At 36.8% G+C, this 17,205-nt stretch overlaps 1 protein-coding gene across 3 annotated transcripts in view; it reads left to right on the top strand.

Annotated features, from left to right (window-relative positions):
- LOC148852556 (Polynucleotide adenylyltransferase family protein) overlaps positions 1–17,205 on the top strand; it is an 88,095-nt gene that overhangs the window by 46,085 nt on the left and 24,805 nt on the right. For all 3 annotated transcript variants that reach the window (XR_016099605.1, XM_088946609.1, XM_088946608.1), the window contains exons 7-9: positions 3,272–3,381; positions 3,535–3,662; positions 13,319–13,385. Coding sequence is in view for 2 of the 3 variants with exons in the window: in XM_088946609.1 (XP_088802735.1) it covers positions 3,272–3,381; positions 3,535–3,662; positions 13,319–13,385 (305 nt within the window). In the remaining variant the exon portion in view is untranslated. The remainder of the gene's footprint in view (positions 1–3,271; positions 3,382–3,534; positions 3,663–13,318; positions 13,386–17,205) is intronic.

Below are 17,205 nucleotides of genomic sequence, written 5' to 3'. Positions count from 1 at the left end.
TCCCCGTGCTTGGTTTGGAAAATTCAATGAAGTGGTGAAGGAGTTTGGAATGAGACAATGTCAAGTTGACCATTCAGTATTTAGCTATGACTCTATGGCCGAGAAGATCTTCCTAGTAGTCTATGTGGATGACATAGTCATAACTGGCAGTGATAGAGTTGGGATTGATAGATTGAAGACGTTCCTACAAAATCACTTTCAGACAAAAGATCTTGGGAAGTTGAAGTATTTTCTGGGTGTAGAAGTTACTAAAGGAGGGCATCAACCTCTATCGGTAGAAATATGTTCGACTTGTTGGAAGAAATAGGGTTTCTAGGTGCTAAACCAGATGAAACTCCCATGGAACTGAATGTGAAATTAGGAAGTGACACGTGAATTGTTTGATAATCCTGGAAGGTATAAAAGGCTAGTGGGAAAACTGAATTATCTAACTATCACTAGGCCTGACATCTCTTTTGCTGTTAGTGTGGTAAGCCAGTTTATGAAGAATCCTAGGGTGCCTCACTGGGATGCAGTCCTTGAATTGTGCGGTATTTGAAGGGGGCCCCAGGTCGTGGGTTACTATACAAGCCAAGAGGTGATTTTGAAGTAGTTGGATACACCGACGCAGATTGGGCTAGCTCTGTATCAGATAGGAGATCCACTATAGGTTATTGCACCTTTCTGGGCTATGGCACATACTACATGTGAACTAGTATGGTTGAAGAATGAATTGCAGGAAATCGGGTTTTCAATAAGCAAACCCATGAAGTTATGCTATGACAACTAGGCTGCATTCACATTTCATCCAACCTAATTTTTCATGAGAGAACTAAACACGTAGAGGTAGATTGCCACTTTGTAAGGGAAAAGGTCATCAATGGTGAGATAAGCATTGAGCATGTGAGAATAGGTGATCAATGGGCAGATCTATTCAAAAAAGGGTTGAGTTTGGGTAGAGTGAGCTATATGTGTAACAAGATGGGATTATATGATATATACTCTCCAGCTTAAGGGGAGTGTTAGAGTCGACTAAAGAGGGGTATTTTGGTCCTTTCCCCTAAGTAAGGTGTTAGCTGTATGTCTCCTCGTATGCAGGGGCATTTCAGTCTTTGTAATATTATTTTTTGTAATGTTTAAGCATATGGTCGACTGAGTTAGACAAATAGTCTTCTTAGTTGAAACCATTCTTCCTCTTCTCCCTACTCTCTTCTTCTTGTCCTCTTCTTTCTTTCTCTTTTCTCAGTTCAGCTGAACAACACAAACACCCCTGTTATTATCGTTGTAGATCTAAACCCCTGTTATTTTTTGGTCTCAACAACCAAACACAAGGCACTAGGAATTAGAAAATAAATTTTCCTTTCTCACCCCAACCTTTCTCATCCCATCCATTCTCAACAATCATATAGACCATTAATGCCTAATTTATGGTAAAGCTCATTATAAGCCCTACATTTATCTCCATTCACTTTCTTTTTAACTTCCTTTATTATGGTTTTATAAATTTTCCTTTTTTTTTTGCATTTTTAGCTTTTTGCCATTTTTTTGCAACATGCTCATTTTAATATGATCATATTTTGAACCTCTCCATTCCACCACCAAGTTTCTTTAGTACTTATCCCTTTCCCTTTAAATTCTCCTTAGACCTTTACTACTTTCTTTATGTTGTTTGCCATTTTATGCCAAATATCATTAATCTTTCCATCTAAATTCCAATTAACTTAGGGCCCGTTTGGCATGTCTTTCCGTGCAGTCTTTTGGTTGTTTACAAGCTGGGAAGACCGATTTTTGGTCTATTTCCGTTTGACTCGCGGAAGATCGAGTCGCCAAAAGACGGTGCACCGAAAAGACGCGAGAAGCCCATTTCGGGCTGATAAGCTTCAAATGAAGCTTCTTGCGTCTTTTGCGCTTTAATCTCGTGCGGAAAAACACTGGTAGACACACATTTGCCAAACTGTCTTCGGGTTGCCCGGATCTTATGTCAAAAGCTCAGTGCATCTTTTGACCGCCAGAGCTACAAGAAGATCTTCTCAAAAAGATGCGCCAAACGGGCCCTTATATTGTAAACTTGTTTCTAAATTAAACTAGCTTTTCTCCTTCTAGGTTTTCCCACCTAATACTTGAACACCTATTTTCTTCCCTTTTTATTTTCTATTTCCTAATGCATATATCTACCACCACTAATTTATGTTGTGTTGTTGAGCTTTCTCCCAAAATAACTTTGCAATCTTTAGACATCATTTGTTTTGTTTTCCTAGTAAGGGAAACACCTATTTGACTTATGTTTGATCCACTTTTAAATGTTATTAAGTGTTCATCTTTTTTTTCACAAATCCTTGATGATTGTTAAAAGAATAAATGAAACATCCAGACGAAGATGGGAAGAGACGAAGGTTTCAAGTCAGTCAGGGTTTGGAGACAGTAACTGAAGAAGTTCTTATTCAAGGAATGTAGAAACAAAGGTTGATGGCCTCTGAAGGTAAGGGAAGATAAAAAGGCTACAGTATTCCTAATTGGAGATGCAACACTATGGATGCAGGGGTTTATTGATGGAGCAATCCACTCAGTGAAATGGAATGGGTGGAAAACTTATCTGGTGGTAGAGAGGAAGAGATATGAAGTTGAGTTGAAGTGGAATGGAAAAGGGTGGTATATTACAGTTACAAAGTTCTTTGGGGAAGGCAAGAAACAAATGATCTGTATCCCAGAAGGAAAGAAGAGCATAGGTTGGCAGGGGGCTGTGGAAAAAATACATGCCTATTTACTTCGGATTGAAAATGAGCACTCATGCTTGTTTGGTGAAAAAACACTCATATCAAATAGGGGTAGTATACGTATTTTCAAAATGATGTGGCAGGGCAAGACGGGCCAGAAAGTAAATGATTGCTTATTTTCAGGAATAAGCACTTATTTGGCTTTTTCACCAAACACATAAGTGCGTATTAGTCTTTCAATGTGTTATGATGCCAAAGTTTTCGTGTTGTTGCTTATATTACATGAAAAACTTGTATGCATTTCTTCTCATTAACCTTATTTTTTTTTGGTTTCTTTATTAATAAAGAAAGATTTATTAAAGGAGAAATGGAAAGAGTACTAAGACCCATGACCTGATATAAGGGAAATGGGGTCTTTCAGCTCCCAATAGTCCATCAACATAAAAAGGGAAAAATAAAATAATACAAAGAAGGGTTCTCCAGAATATTTGCTCTTTTTTTTTTTTTTTGTTAGTTCAACCTTTTTTTTTTTGCTATCCTGTATGGCTTTACTCAATGAGACCTGAATAAAATCTTAGGTGCAAGGTTTGGATTTGTACTTGATGAAGAGTTAAAGGAAGCTGCTTCTTGTGATAAAGTAAAAGCTGCTATTGCAGATAAAGTTAGCAGAGAGCGCATTGGTCATGAAGTATGTTTCCTATCTAGTATATTTTTGCTATTGAATGGTGACACAATTGAACTTGTTTGAGATAATGTATATCTATCACCTTTAGGGGATCTAAGTTTCCCTGTTCAGTATGCATGCTGAAACCAACCAATTTTTTGTTTTTCCTCTGTGCAGATTGATCTCATGATCTCTGGCAACCAACCAGTTAAAGCAATGACACACATATATGACTTGCAGTTATTTTGGGTTATCTTCAGTCTTCCTGATAAATATGAGCCTATAATTGCAGAAGCATGTGAAAGGTTTGTGTCTCTTTTCACGCCATAGTGATAACATATTTTAGGTAATTAACAAGTCACGACAATTGCTGTTTACTTAGTGATGACATATTTTAGGTAATTAACAGAAGGATGTTCCACATTTGCCTCTACTATGTCAGTTTTTTTAAGATATCTTATATGTTCATGGTTTGTTGATGTTGGTTCTATTGATCAGCTAATTGGTTGATTGCTTAGAATTGTTTTGGTAGGATTTATGATTGTCTGTTTTTTAATCAGTTTCTGTGGCTGTACTCAGTTGATTTATGTTTTTTTACCATGGTTCAAAGTAAGAGTTCCGAAGATGTTTTTACAAGTATTAACATTTTATCATCAAAATTGGTGAATATTGGGATTCAGTTTATTAGTGTGAAGCTTGATGGAACAAATCATGTGTAGTGGTAACGGTTGGTTAAAATGTTTATTGGTTGAAAAGCTAAACTTGGGTATCTCACAAGGAAGATTGCAAGCCTGATGAAGATGATCCAATATATGATAATTGGGAGGCTGGAAATTTGATGGTTATGTCTTTACATCTAATCCAATGCAGGTAGACATTAATAGTGGCTGCTTCTTCTTGAAAACAAGCAAGGAAATTTGGGATGCTATAACAGAAGCATACAAGTTAAGATTTTGCTTGAACTTATTGGTTGAGTCAAGAGATCTTCCATCATCAGCAAGGGGAGAAACCTCTTCCAAATTATTATGCATTGTTGAAGTGCATGTGGGAAGAGCTGGACTATCATGGTTCTTACACTTTGATGTGCAGGGTAGATGTAATGGCATATAAGAGTTGGATGAAGAGGACTCTTATGTTTGAGATCTTGGCAAGATTAAATGCTGAATTTGATCTTAGAGTAAAAATCTTAGAAGAGATGAACTCCCTACATTGAACCAAGTATAAGTCTAAAGTGAATAAAGCAAAGGGTCGTAATGAAACAGTATGGAGAACCTCTTTATAGAGATCTCCCCTTGCTGCTATACTGAAGGGAAGTCTGAGAAGGTGGATAAAGAGAAGCTAGAGTTTTCCTACTGTGGTAAGTAATGACATGATAAATAGCGGTGGTCGATGTTTTATGGTCAACCTACTAGGTTTGTAAGAAAGAGAAGAATTCAACTACTAATGGGTTTATTCAGTTATCTACTTCAACAGTTGTTGTTACATTACAAAGTGTACCTCCTTGTACACTTCTGTTTGGTAGTTCTAAGAGGTTAGTTATTATTCCTGAGGATGAGTTGGAGATGTTATGACAAAAGGTATTTCTCTCTAGCTCCGTGGAATTTGCTCATACAGATATATATGCACTTGCATTTCATTCTTCTACTTGTCCACTCAAGCTTCAAAATATCGATACACTCTGATATGGTGGAAGGGGTGTATCCATACACTCTTAGGCCTGTCTACCCCTGAAATATGTCAAAACCTCAAACCTCTATTATTTGTCATATTGGTGACCCACCAATATGGGCTGATATGTGATGAAACTTTGAACCTTGGTTCCATTTATACGTTGTTATGGGTTCTTTATTATGGTGCTCCAAATCACATGATGGGAATATCATCAATTTCTTTTCAATTTTTCTATTTGTCCTAGTAAAGATAAAAGAGTTGCTGATGGATCTCTTTCTTCCATTGCTGGAAAAAAAATAATTTTGTCCATCAGTATTTCTCTCCTTCATCTATCTTACATGTTCCTAACCTGACCATAAATTTGCTATCCATTAGTAAAATTACACAGACCTTCATTTTTGTATTTTATGTCTTATTGCAGGAGAGTGATTGGGAGTGGTCATAAATATGGTGTTCCAATCTCCTTGAATTTGCATCAACACCATTGATATCTCACTAGTCCAAGGATTCATTAGTAGTATTAGTAGGACATAGGAATAAGGATCAAATGATCAATTAATTTGTTGGCATTGGTTTCTTGGTCATGTCTCATTTCTTTTTTTTGGTAAATAAATGAAAAGAATAATTTTATTAAGAAAAAGAGGACACAAAAAGGTGATAAGATATCACCGACAAAAAGAAAACAACCACTGTCAAACCAAAACAGAAAGTTAAAAATAGACCCAAACCAAAACAGAAAGTCAAAAAAGAACCACACCTAAGAGCTCAACAAACCAAAACTAGCCTACACTGACGAACCTATAACATAAGATTTCACTCCCCCAACAACTAGAAAAAACCAACAAAATAGCAAAACACCAGACTCCAATGGAATTCCATTCAACTTTTGCATATCTGCTGCTTCACCTTCTTGTTAGGCCCAACATCGACTAAACCCCCTTTTAATCTAGTGAAGACTTTCTAAACATGAACAGGTCTATGAGCCTTTTATTTCTAAAATGTCTAACTGCATTAGGAATCCTCTCAAGCATCTGCTGATCCTTAAAACTTGTCATTGATCTTTTCTAACTCTAAGACCATTCTTCTTGAAAACATGATTGGAAACCATATCCCAACCTCGGAAGATAGGAAGGAATGGAATCAAGGTGACCCACTTACAGTTTGATGATGACCTAATAATCTTTTGTGAAGGGGGTGATAGGAGAACAGTAAGGAACCTTAAGTCTCTGATAAAACACTTTGAGAGAGTATCAAATCTGAAAATAAACATGGATAAGGGTTGCATGGTGGGTGTGAATTTGGATAGAGGGCTATCGAGTCTGTGGCTGAGTGTCTAGGTTGTCCCATTTCCTCCTGGCCCTTACATCAAACTCTAGGAGCCAACCCTAGGGAGAGCACCTTTTGGGCCCCAATTTTGAAAAAGTTTGAGAAAAGGTTAGCATTGTGGAAAAGGAACTATATTTCGTTAGGAGGTAGAGTAACTTTACTGAAAGCTTCCTTAGCAAATCTGTCGATATATTACTTCTCTGCGTTCAGGATTCCCGTTAGGGAGGCCAAGAAGTTGGAGAGATTAATAAGAAATTTTCTTTGGGAGCTAGGGTAGGGAAAAATGATTATTTAATAAACTAAGGAATAGTATGTAGGAGGAAAGAGGAGGGTGGTCTAGGATTAGGAAACTTAGTTTTGAAGAATAAAGCTCTCTTAGGTAAATGGTTGTGGAGGTGGCCCTTAGAACAGGAGAGGCTGTGGCATGAGGTGATAGAGAGTATACATGGTAGTTCGGGAAATGGATGGGATGCTGGTGTATCGTGTCGAGCCATGTTGGCAACTCCTTGGAAAGCAATTCAGAGTAACCTCCCTTTTTTCCTCAACTTTATCAGGTATGATGTCAATTCTGGTACTTCTGTTTTATTTTGGGAAGACATTCGGGGGGCAATTTTGCCCTTAAGGACAGTTTCCCTTCTCTTTATTCCCTTTCTTGTTACAAGAATAAAGCAATCTCACACTTTCTTCCAACATCTGTTTCTCCTTCCTCTCTGAATTGGGACTTTGGGTTTCGTCGGGGCTTGAGGGATCATGAGCTCTTGTGTTTCAGACCTTTTGTCACTACTTGGAAGTGTCTTTCTGGACCCTCTCAGATCTGATGTAAGACTTTGGTCCCCTAATCCAAAAGGTTATTTCACGTGTGCCTCTTTCTTTAAGTCCCTTTGCTCTTCCTTGGGACAGTTGGGTTTTCTAGCCAAGGAGATCTGGTCTAGACCTGTACCTCCTAAAATTATTATTTTCTGCTGGGAGGTGTTCTATAGGAAAATCAACACTTCAGACCTGCAGAAGAGAAGGCCTTCCATGTGTTTGTCTCCTAACTGGTGTGTACTTTGCAGGGTTAATGGTGAGGATTGCTCTCACTTACTTTTAACCTGTTCCTTTTCTGATGCTATTTGGAGATGGATCTTTGCCTTGTTTGGGTGCAGGTGGAATTTGACTACAACTGTAGGTCAGCTCTTTGACCCTTCCTTCTTTGTGTGGCCCACAAAAATTAGTAAAACAACGTGGAGATGCATTAGAGCTGCTGCTCTGTGGACAATTTGGGAAGAAAGAAATGTGAGGATTTTCCAAGAGAATGAGAGAAATATTCAGAACGTAAAGGATTGCATTTTGATTAGGGCAATCCATTGGCTCAAATCATTGGAATCCTTTAAAATATACTCCTTTGATGACATATGGAGGAATTGGATAGTTATGGCTAGTAGCAGTACTAGGAAGAGCAGGGTACCAGCTGTGTGGGTGCCTCCTTCTGAAGGTTGGACATTTTGATAGTAGCAGCCAAGGAAATCCAGGCCCTTAAGGGATAGGAGGGGTGCTGAGAGATAAAGACAGCAATATCTTAGCTTTATTCTCAGGCTCCGTGGGTATAGGAAACTCCATTAGAGCTGAACTTTTAGTGGCAGGACAAGGTATTCAGATTGCAGATTAGTTAGGAGTTCAGAATTTTCTTATTGAAGGAGATTCCAAATTTGTTGTGAGTTGGTGAAAAAATCCAGATTCAGTTATTTGGTGCTACAGGGACATTATGAGGAAAGTTAATTGGTTTTCAAGGAACATGACTGTTAATTCTCAGTGGGTGGGTAGAACAGCTAATGCCATAGCAGATGGGTTAGCTAAGCAAGGGGTATCAAGGGAACATTTATTCTGGGCAGCTCTGTAAACTTTCATTTCCGAGCCTGATGTAGTACTTTGTTGTTGTTGAGGAGAGGTACGAACTCGTGCCTCTCCTCGAGCAGTCTGTATTGTAACATCACTTTGTTTCCTTGAATAAAATAGCATTCATTTATAAAAAAAATAAAAACCCATATCCCAACTTCTTTATCAGCAGCCCTTGTTCCTCTATGGTCTCAAACTACCTTGATCACTTTCCTATTTATTTTTCACTTTTATCATCATAAACTAAACCACATTTATTTGTTGGCATCCTATATTTCTCTTCCAATTCTTGGTTCTCCTAGAAAACTCATCCCCTCCTAAGAGAAACAACCCCAATGACTTGCTCACTTCCATTTCTGTATTCACCACTTTTTCAAATCGGTTGATATTTCAATGAGTCTCATCTGATTGAACCTCTTCATCACTTAAATCTGATTTCAACATCTTCTTTGTTATCCACTTCAGGAATGTACTTTCTTGTAGAGGTCTAGTTCTACAATTCTTCTTTCTCCTGTAAACTAGGGGTACAAGTTGGGTGGGTTGGGCCTGGTTTATGGTCAACCAAGACCCAATCCTAACATTTGGGCCTAAGGCCAGGGCCTGAGGTCAAGTCTGATCTTCCCAACTTGATCCCAGCTCACATTATAATTTGATGCATTCGACTTGGGCTCGGGCCCAAGCTGGGCTTAGGTTGGTCAGTGAACCTACTCTAAAATCATACATGTATGTATGCATTTACGCAAATATGTATACGTATATGTATGTATATAATGTAAATATGTATGCAAATATGTATGTATATATGTGAATACATATCTATATGAATGTGTATATCGGGTTGGGCTCAAGTTGGGACATGGTTAGGCTAGGCATGGGTTGGGTTCGGGCTACCTAAGGGCTGGCCAAGGCCCAGCTCAAAAAATAAAAAGACCGAATTCTTGGGCCCGAGCCCAGCCTGAAGACTGTAAATCCAAGCACGACTGGTGTAAATTTTCGGGCTCGGTCAGTCTTGACTCGGGTTAGGTCCACCCAAATTGCATTCCTACTATAAACTCTTTCATTTCTCTCAACTAAACCCCCTTCATCCTCTTTATCTACATGTCGCCAATGCTCAGATACCTCTTCTTCTTGTTCTTCAATTTTATCAAAATCATTCTTTACTCGTTGTTCAACATTCAATCACCATGAATACCAAACAATTCCTTCTCCTTCCCAATCCCAAACCCCTTTTCCTTCTCTTTCGGATCACTACCCCTTGGTGATTCCAAGCTTGAGCTATACGCTCTCTCCTTTCCCCCCTTCGACATCCCCATCTCCCATTGTCTCACCTCTAGAGACATCATTAACTTCCCCTAACCCATTTAAGTTATGGGGACATAACTCACTGGTAGCTTTGGTTAAGTTACCATCACTGATATTGCAATACCTCCTCTATCCTCTCTAATGGTTGAACCCTCCACATGTGCTGAACTTTCATTGCTCCTTTTATCAGCACAAAAGGTCTAATTCAAACTCCTTGGCTTTGTCGTAGAATCTAGATGGCCTACCTTATCTCTTTAACCTCATATCATGTGTCATTTTCTTACTTAAAAGAAGTTGTATCCTTATTGTCATGTCCTGTTCAGTATGAGTATACCTGAGTTTGTCATAAGAATTGTCATAAGATGTTTTGTACTCAATTGGGAAGGCAACTATTCGTGCAGGTACACCTCAACAAAATAGTGACTAAAAGGAAAAATGACAATCTTCTGGACGTAGCTCATTGTCATAGACCTCGAATCTCCCTAGCATGTCTGTGTGGCATTTGTGCTAGTAGTTTGTCACCCCATAAGTCAACCTTCCAACTTAGATCACACTCCTAGCTCTTAGGAACAAGTTAACACCAAGTTGATTTACATCACACACTTGGAAACACACAGGCAAGTAGGAATTGTATAAGCACAGAAGTGATTTAAAAGAAAAAAAAAATCACTTTGATCACTCAAGAAATGAATAATAACTCTGGATGCCCCAGCAAATGAAGGCTTATTCCTTATATCACATGGGGTGTACAATTAACAGTCGAGATCAATTCATTTGTCATACATCCAAAGGTTAAGAACATTCTGGAATTCTTCCATGTTATTCTACAATTATTTACAAGAATATTCTAAAATACTGTACAAATATCCACACTATTCAAATGTATCTTGGAATTGTCTTGGGGCCTCTAGATTTATCTAGAGTGTTTGATTAAAATCGTCCCATAAGCCCTTGTCTGTTTCGGGATATGCTTTCTCTTAACATTTTCACTTCATGACATTGTGCTTTCATGTTTGGTCTGAATGTCCATACGATTTTTGGTTTGAAGCTATTCTTACTGTTTTTTTTCCTCATCAATTGTTTGCCCTTATGTGTTCTTAATTTTAAATGTCAGGTTGAGCTTCTCCTTCCAAATTGCTCATTTTTTAATATTTTCTTTGATAATATGCTCTTTATTTAATATTCCTCAAGAAGTATTTTCATGTGTTTGTTATGTTCTTTTTCCATTCTACTTCTGGTCCAAACTTGACCCTTGTACTCTCAAGTGTATTTTCTGGGGGTTCTATACCATACAGGAGATGTAAATGTTACCATATGTCTTATTGGAAGATCATTTTCATGGATGTCTCCTTCTTTGAATCCATCCCCTTTGTTTACTTCTCGGGTGCAATCTTTTCAAGGGTAGAAGACTACTATTACATGGAATAGGGGCTGATATCCTCCCTTTACTTGTTTTTGTTTATCCACCAATCATTGACTCTAGCATGTACTTGCTTTAAGGGAGATGTCAAGGCAATCAACAAAGAATTACAGTTGTACCTAGAAGGAGAAAGGGCCAACTAGATGAGTAACTTCCCCAAGATCCTTATTTAGATTCAGTTTCTATTTCTGCTAGTTCTCCTAGTTTAACTTCTAGTCTTGTTGTTTCAGTATCTATTTTATTGTTGCTTATCCTTCAGATATTGGCTTACTTATTGGTCTTCAGAAAGGAAAGCAAACTTGTACTCAACATTTTTCATCTTTGATTATGCTCTTATCATATTTTTTTCCTTGTCGTAGTTTTCTTGTCTCTACTTCTTCCATTACTTTGCCTTTTAATGTTTAAGATGCACTATCGGAATCTAAATCGGGAAATGACATATATGAATAGATGGGAGTTCTAAAACTATAGTATCTGGAGTTGGTTGACTTGGCCCTTCAAAATTGCTTGATAGGGTGTAAATGGGTTTATACAATAAAGTATAAAATTATAAATTAGATGGCTCAATAAAGAGGTATAAAATGAGACTGGTTTCCAATGGGTTCATTCATGTACACTTACATCAATGATTATCAAGAAATGTTTGCTCTAGTTTCTAATATTAATTCTATTGGTGTCGTCTCTTTATTGCAGTAAATAAATCTTGGACGTCCTACTAATTTGATGTGATAAATTCATTAGGGAGAGCAAATAAAAATGAAGATTCCACCAGGATTTGATTACCCTAATGCTAAAGGGATGGATATAGATTGAAGAAAGCACTGCATGGATTGAAACTGTCTTCTTGAGCATGTTTTGAGAGGTTCACTGCTGCTATGAAGAAGATAGGCTATAATCAGAGTCACTCTTTATCAAGTAGAGGTTCTAGAGGTACAATGGCAGTTATTGTCTATGTTGATGACATTTTGACATCGGTAGTAAATTCAGCAGGTGAAGTCCTTTATAAGGAGTTTAAAATCAAAGACTCGGGGAACCTAAGATACTTCATTAGGATTGAAGTGACGAGAGCCATAGAGGGATCTTCATTTCCCTAAGAATTATATCTTAGGTCTACTTACGGAGACTAGAATGTTTGGGTTGAAGCCATCTGTGACACCGATTGAGTAGAATCATCTTTTCTGAGTCCAAGATGGACATGCCTAAGGAAACTAGAATAAACAATTTTAACATTATCTCGATATGAGATTTTAATCTGAAGTTTGTCTGGTTGATTTTAGAACTATGGTCCAAAGATGTCTTTACATGATTTACCATACTCCAGTTCTGGTAGACCATGATTAGGATTGGTTAGCAGTATTCAATATCTTCTAATGGATTTTAATTTCCACACTGTAGTTTGACCTAGTGTAGTTAAGTTAGCCTGTTGTAGCTTAGTCCTTTTGATGTGGTAAGATAAAGCAATATCTAGAAAAAGAACAATGAGGGATCAAATTTAGATTTTAATGACTGTCTCCCAGGTTTGGGGGAAATTTAGATTTTAGGGCTACGTGAATCATATAGCTAATGGTATAGAAAAATCAAACCAGGATTTTTTTTTCATATAATTTTCTTACGAAAAATGTAGATATTGCTGTAATTTTTTACCAAGGATGGCCAGGGTGTATTTTAGATTTATTTGAAGAGGGTGCATGAGAAATACCTCTGATGTTTGACTCAGAAACCTCAGTAAACTTAGTGTGAACTTGCTCTTCTTGTCGAATCCATGCTTGTGAACTTCTATTATATATGATACAAAATATTTTTATTTTTCCAAAACAAAAAAAAAAGGAAAGAGAAGGAAAGAGTAGGGGAAGAATGTTTGGGTTGGATCAAAAAGGACATTGTTCTAGTGTAAATGACTTTAGGGTTCACAGTTTAACAATGGATGTGGCCCTTAAAATGATCCATGCAACTGACTCTTTATGGTTGGGATAAAGCTCATTTGAGTTGAGTAATCTGCCTCCTGGGCAGTAGCTTCTTCAAATGTCTAGGTGGTTTACCTATATGATACTTTGACTACATTGGCATTGCTGGGGTAAGAGACATTTGTTCTACCCTAAAAGTATATTTGATCAACTTATATTCTAATGCTTGTACCATACACTACTCAACTCAATTATTTGGGGTTGACTACATGAATCCTATCCTGCCATTGTGCTCTATCAAGTGCAATGTTACTTCCAAATTATGAATCTTTAAATCATTCATTCCACTTCAGATCACATTTAAATGCTTATAACATAAGAAAATATTTTGATGATGATTTTATGGTTACTTCTTATTGTGCTTTAGAACTTAATCCTTACCTATACATCCTCTGCCAACCAGGACTTGTATTGCTCACATGGATGATGCTTTCAACCTTTTGCAACAAATTGAATGCCCGACAATTACTGTAAGCTTTTCAAACCTTAGACCATAAATGGTGGTGATGTTCTATCATTTGAAGTGTTTCACTCTTTCATTCTTCATGTATCATTCTTATTGACCTGTTAGTTGCAAAAGGTTGAACTTATGCACACTTTGCTCTTTGTTCTTATTATTTGTCCTACATTTACTTTGTTTCTTCAATTCACCACTTTTTAGGGGATAGCAATCAACGAAGTCATTTGACAAGGCTGTACGCAGTTTGTTCCTTTAACATAAACTCCATTTACTTCATTTCATTTCACCTGATTCATTTGACAAGGCTGTAGGCAGTTTAATCCTCCTACATAAATTTCATTTACTTTTTCTAGGTGAGCACAATAAGTCATTTGACAAGTTTCTAGGTGGGTTGTTTTTTGATGAATGATAATAAATTTGTTATTTCAGAAGCAGATTTAGAGTGAGTTCATACAACATCCCAGGGAGAGGCGTGAGCTGCAGCCCCTCCCTGAATCTTACAAGTAAACTAGGAAAGAAAAGCAAGAATCACAACTGAGCCCAAAACAAATCTTCCCTATTTACCCCTTGCTTAGCTAACACATCTGACAAAGTATTTCCTGATCTCCCCACCCACCTTCATCCTAGGTGAGTTGTTCCGCCTACATATTTTTCCGTTTATAACTTAGCAGGGGACTACAATCAGCCAAGTCATTTTATAAGGCTGCAGGCAGTTTAATTTTCCTATATCATATATTTATTTCTTTTTTTCTCTCTTTTATATCTAGAAAGATACAATCAGCGAAGTCATTTTACAAGGCTGTTTGCAGTTTTTCCTTCCAGATTTTCCTTCATTTTTTGTGTTCCATATTTAGTAGAGAAATATATATGAAGACAGAAATTTTGTCCTTTTGTAGAGAAGAAGACTGCATGCAGAAGAAAGTTTCTGCCCTGTAGGATGAAGTAGAGGAGCAGAAAACTTTCTGTTGTTTTATAGAGAAGTTGACAACATGTTGAAAGAATTTTTGCCTTGTAAGAATGAAGTGGAGGAGAAAAAAGAAAAAAAATTCTGTCTTGCTAGAATAAAGTAGAGAATAACGGAGTAGCAATCATAATAGGAGTGGTAAGGTAGGTAGATGCAAAGAGAGAAGAATTTTTCATCCTTGTATACCTTAGTCCCAAGTATGGGGCTATTTTCCTCTCTTTATTTGTTCTCCTTCCTTTCTTCCGCTCTTTCTACTTTCAGTTGTTTATTCTCCATAATTGCCTAATAGGAATTTTCTTTTCATAGATGAAGGGAAGGGTGTCTATATACATTTCCCACTCCCTTACATGACAACATACTTCTTTCATAGAGTGGTGGCATGTTAGTTACTTAAGTGGGAGTGGTCTTTTCCCTATTTAAATAAAGGATCTAAATGGGCTTATAAATAGGCCCGTATGTGCTTTTAAACTGGTCAATATGTGCTTTTATTATGTGAGTTCCTCTGCAGATCCTCCCCAATCCCCACCCTCTTTTGCATTGATAGTCAAATCTAAATTGGTTTTTCCACCTCTTTCACCCACAATGATTGAGATCAGATGCAAACTCTCTTGTTGTAGTGGGGAGATCTGGCCATATTGTTTTTCAAAAGAAGAGATTGTGTGTTCTTTACAACCTTTATCATTTTCCCTAGCTATTCAAGATATCAAAAATTTCCTCATAGGTATGTTTCCATTGAAAGGAATATTGCGATTACCACTATTACTCCCAAGTGTATCATGATTTGATTTGAGAAAGAGCAGTATTTAAAACATGGTTTCAAATGTCCCTAAATTCGCTAATGTTTGCACAACATATTTCCATTTCCATGTGTAGCGACATGAAATTTTACTAGAATCAAACATATTCCCCAATGAATGCTACCAGCACTATGTGGAGTACGAGAGATAGTTTCCAATTGCCACAACATATTTCCATTTCCACTTTCATGGGTATGAAATTTTACTCGAACAAATATATATATCTTAGTGAACACTACCAGCACTATAAGGAGTACAAGAGATGGCATTATAACATTAGTTGGTGACAATATCGTACGGATTGCCTGCCTAATTTACATGATACCACTTTGAGCTAGCTCAATATTCATTTCAAACATGAAGTTAAATTATTATTATTTTTTGTGTAATAGACTATTTGGTTGATCTATTGGAACAATTTAACTCATTCTTTAGAATGTGTTAAACATGCTTTAAACTCATTCTATCATGAAGCTCTAAATCTTGAGGTTTATAGGACAACTTTAGAATGTATTCTTTTGTCTATGACCTTGATTTCTTAGCTTTGTTTAATGATTTTGAACAATACAATAATTTTAAAAGGTGTGCCTATGCTTCTTTTATCATTTTATAAAATATCATTCTATATTTTTGCATATTTTTTCAATATTTCCACCATGTCTATAATTTTTACAATATTTCCATATGATATTTCTAACATTTCAAACATGTTTCCTATACTTGGACGACTAAAAGTTCATAACAAGTGGTTGTGGATTGACATGTCTACTAATACATAGGGACATGTTGAAGTGAATGCTAGAAGAAGATAAAAAGGGATAATATGAAGAACGGTACTGTTTGATTGGAAAAGGATACAGTGCATCCCCCAAAGAGTATTGCTTTGAAGACTATGATGAATGATAGCAGGAAAGAGTTTAGAATATCGACTAAACTGAGCTTATTAGTAGTGTGAAGTCTTCCCTTGATTGAAAAGTATCCAAATTTTTATAGTTGTAAGAGAAGTTTAGTCCTTGTGTTTCGAAATTTCGTTGGACCTTTTGTTAGATGATGACAATGGTGGTGTAAACATGCATGCTAATGTGGATAATGGGTTCGATGGAGGGCTTACTACAGTGAAGTGCTCTAGAGATCGATCAGAAAAAGCAGACATGGTGCAAGAAGAGAATAGTGATGTGCTCATGAATAATAGTGAGAACACTCAATGTATAACTGAGGTTGCTTTTGGATAAGCTTTAGGATTTTTGCTTTCAAATCCCAAAAGAACCAATTTTAGGCATTTTGTTTTGGGGTGTAAAAGCATTTTAGACTCATATTATAACACTTTGAAAGCAATTATAACCAAACGTTCAAATCACTTTTGGCCTAATTTTGTTTTCCACAACTCAAAGTGCAAAAGCTTATCCAAATGAAGCCTAGATCACAGATCCATGGTAATGCTTCTTCCCTATTTCTTTGATGGTTGGTCTTTTTTGGAACATTAAATTTCAAGGTGTTTGTACTTATGCTATTGTTGAACATGTCTTATTGTTTCAAGAATAGGAATGAATGGGTTTCACAACCAGGTGTTTTCTAATAAAATTTGGCTTTTTTGGAGAACAGCATTTGCTTTGAGGTGATAGGGGATGGCGAACAACATTTGCTTCTTAATGTTGATGCTGGTATCAGGCATTTTTTTTTATGGGAGAATTTGGTGGAATCTTGGATGATTGTTATGGATGTCAATGCAACTTTATAAAGATTAGAGGTAGGAAGCTGGATTTAGGTTCCGTGGGTCTTCACCAAAGTTCATGATGCATGTTGTTTATCGATGATGTTGTTTTAATTGATGAAACTAATGAAGGATTAATACAAAACTAAGCTTATGGACAATTGCCTTGGAAACAAGAGGTTTTAAAATAAGTAGGACTAAAACAGAATAATATGGTATGCAATTTAATAATAATTGTAGTAGTAGTGCAAGTTAGTGTACACTTAGGATTGGAGATTGAGAAATAATTCAATGTGACCTTTTCTAGTATCATGGTTTGATAATATAATAAGAGAGAGACTGAGGAGGATGTCACCTA

This window comes from Nelumbo lutea, chromosome 5, assembly GCF_056320005.1.
Source record: "Nelumbo lutea isolate HS-2025 chromosome 5, American lotus-T2T, whole genome shotgun sequence".
NCBI lineage: Eukaryota > Viridiplantae > Streptophyta > Magnoliopsida > Proteales > Nelumbonaceae > Nelumbo > Nelumbo lutea.
Note: the sequence above shows the minus strand (reverse complement) of the source record. Positions and strands in the feature narration are given on the sequence as shown.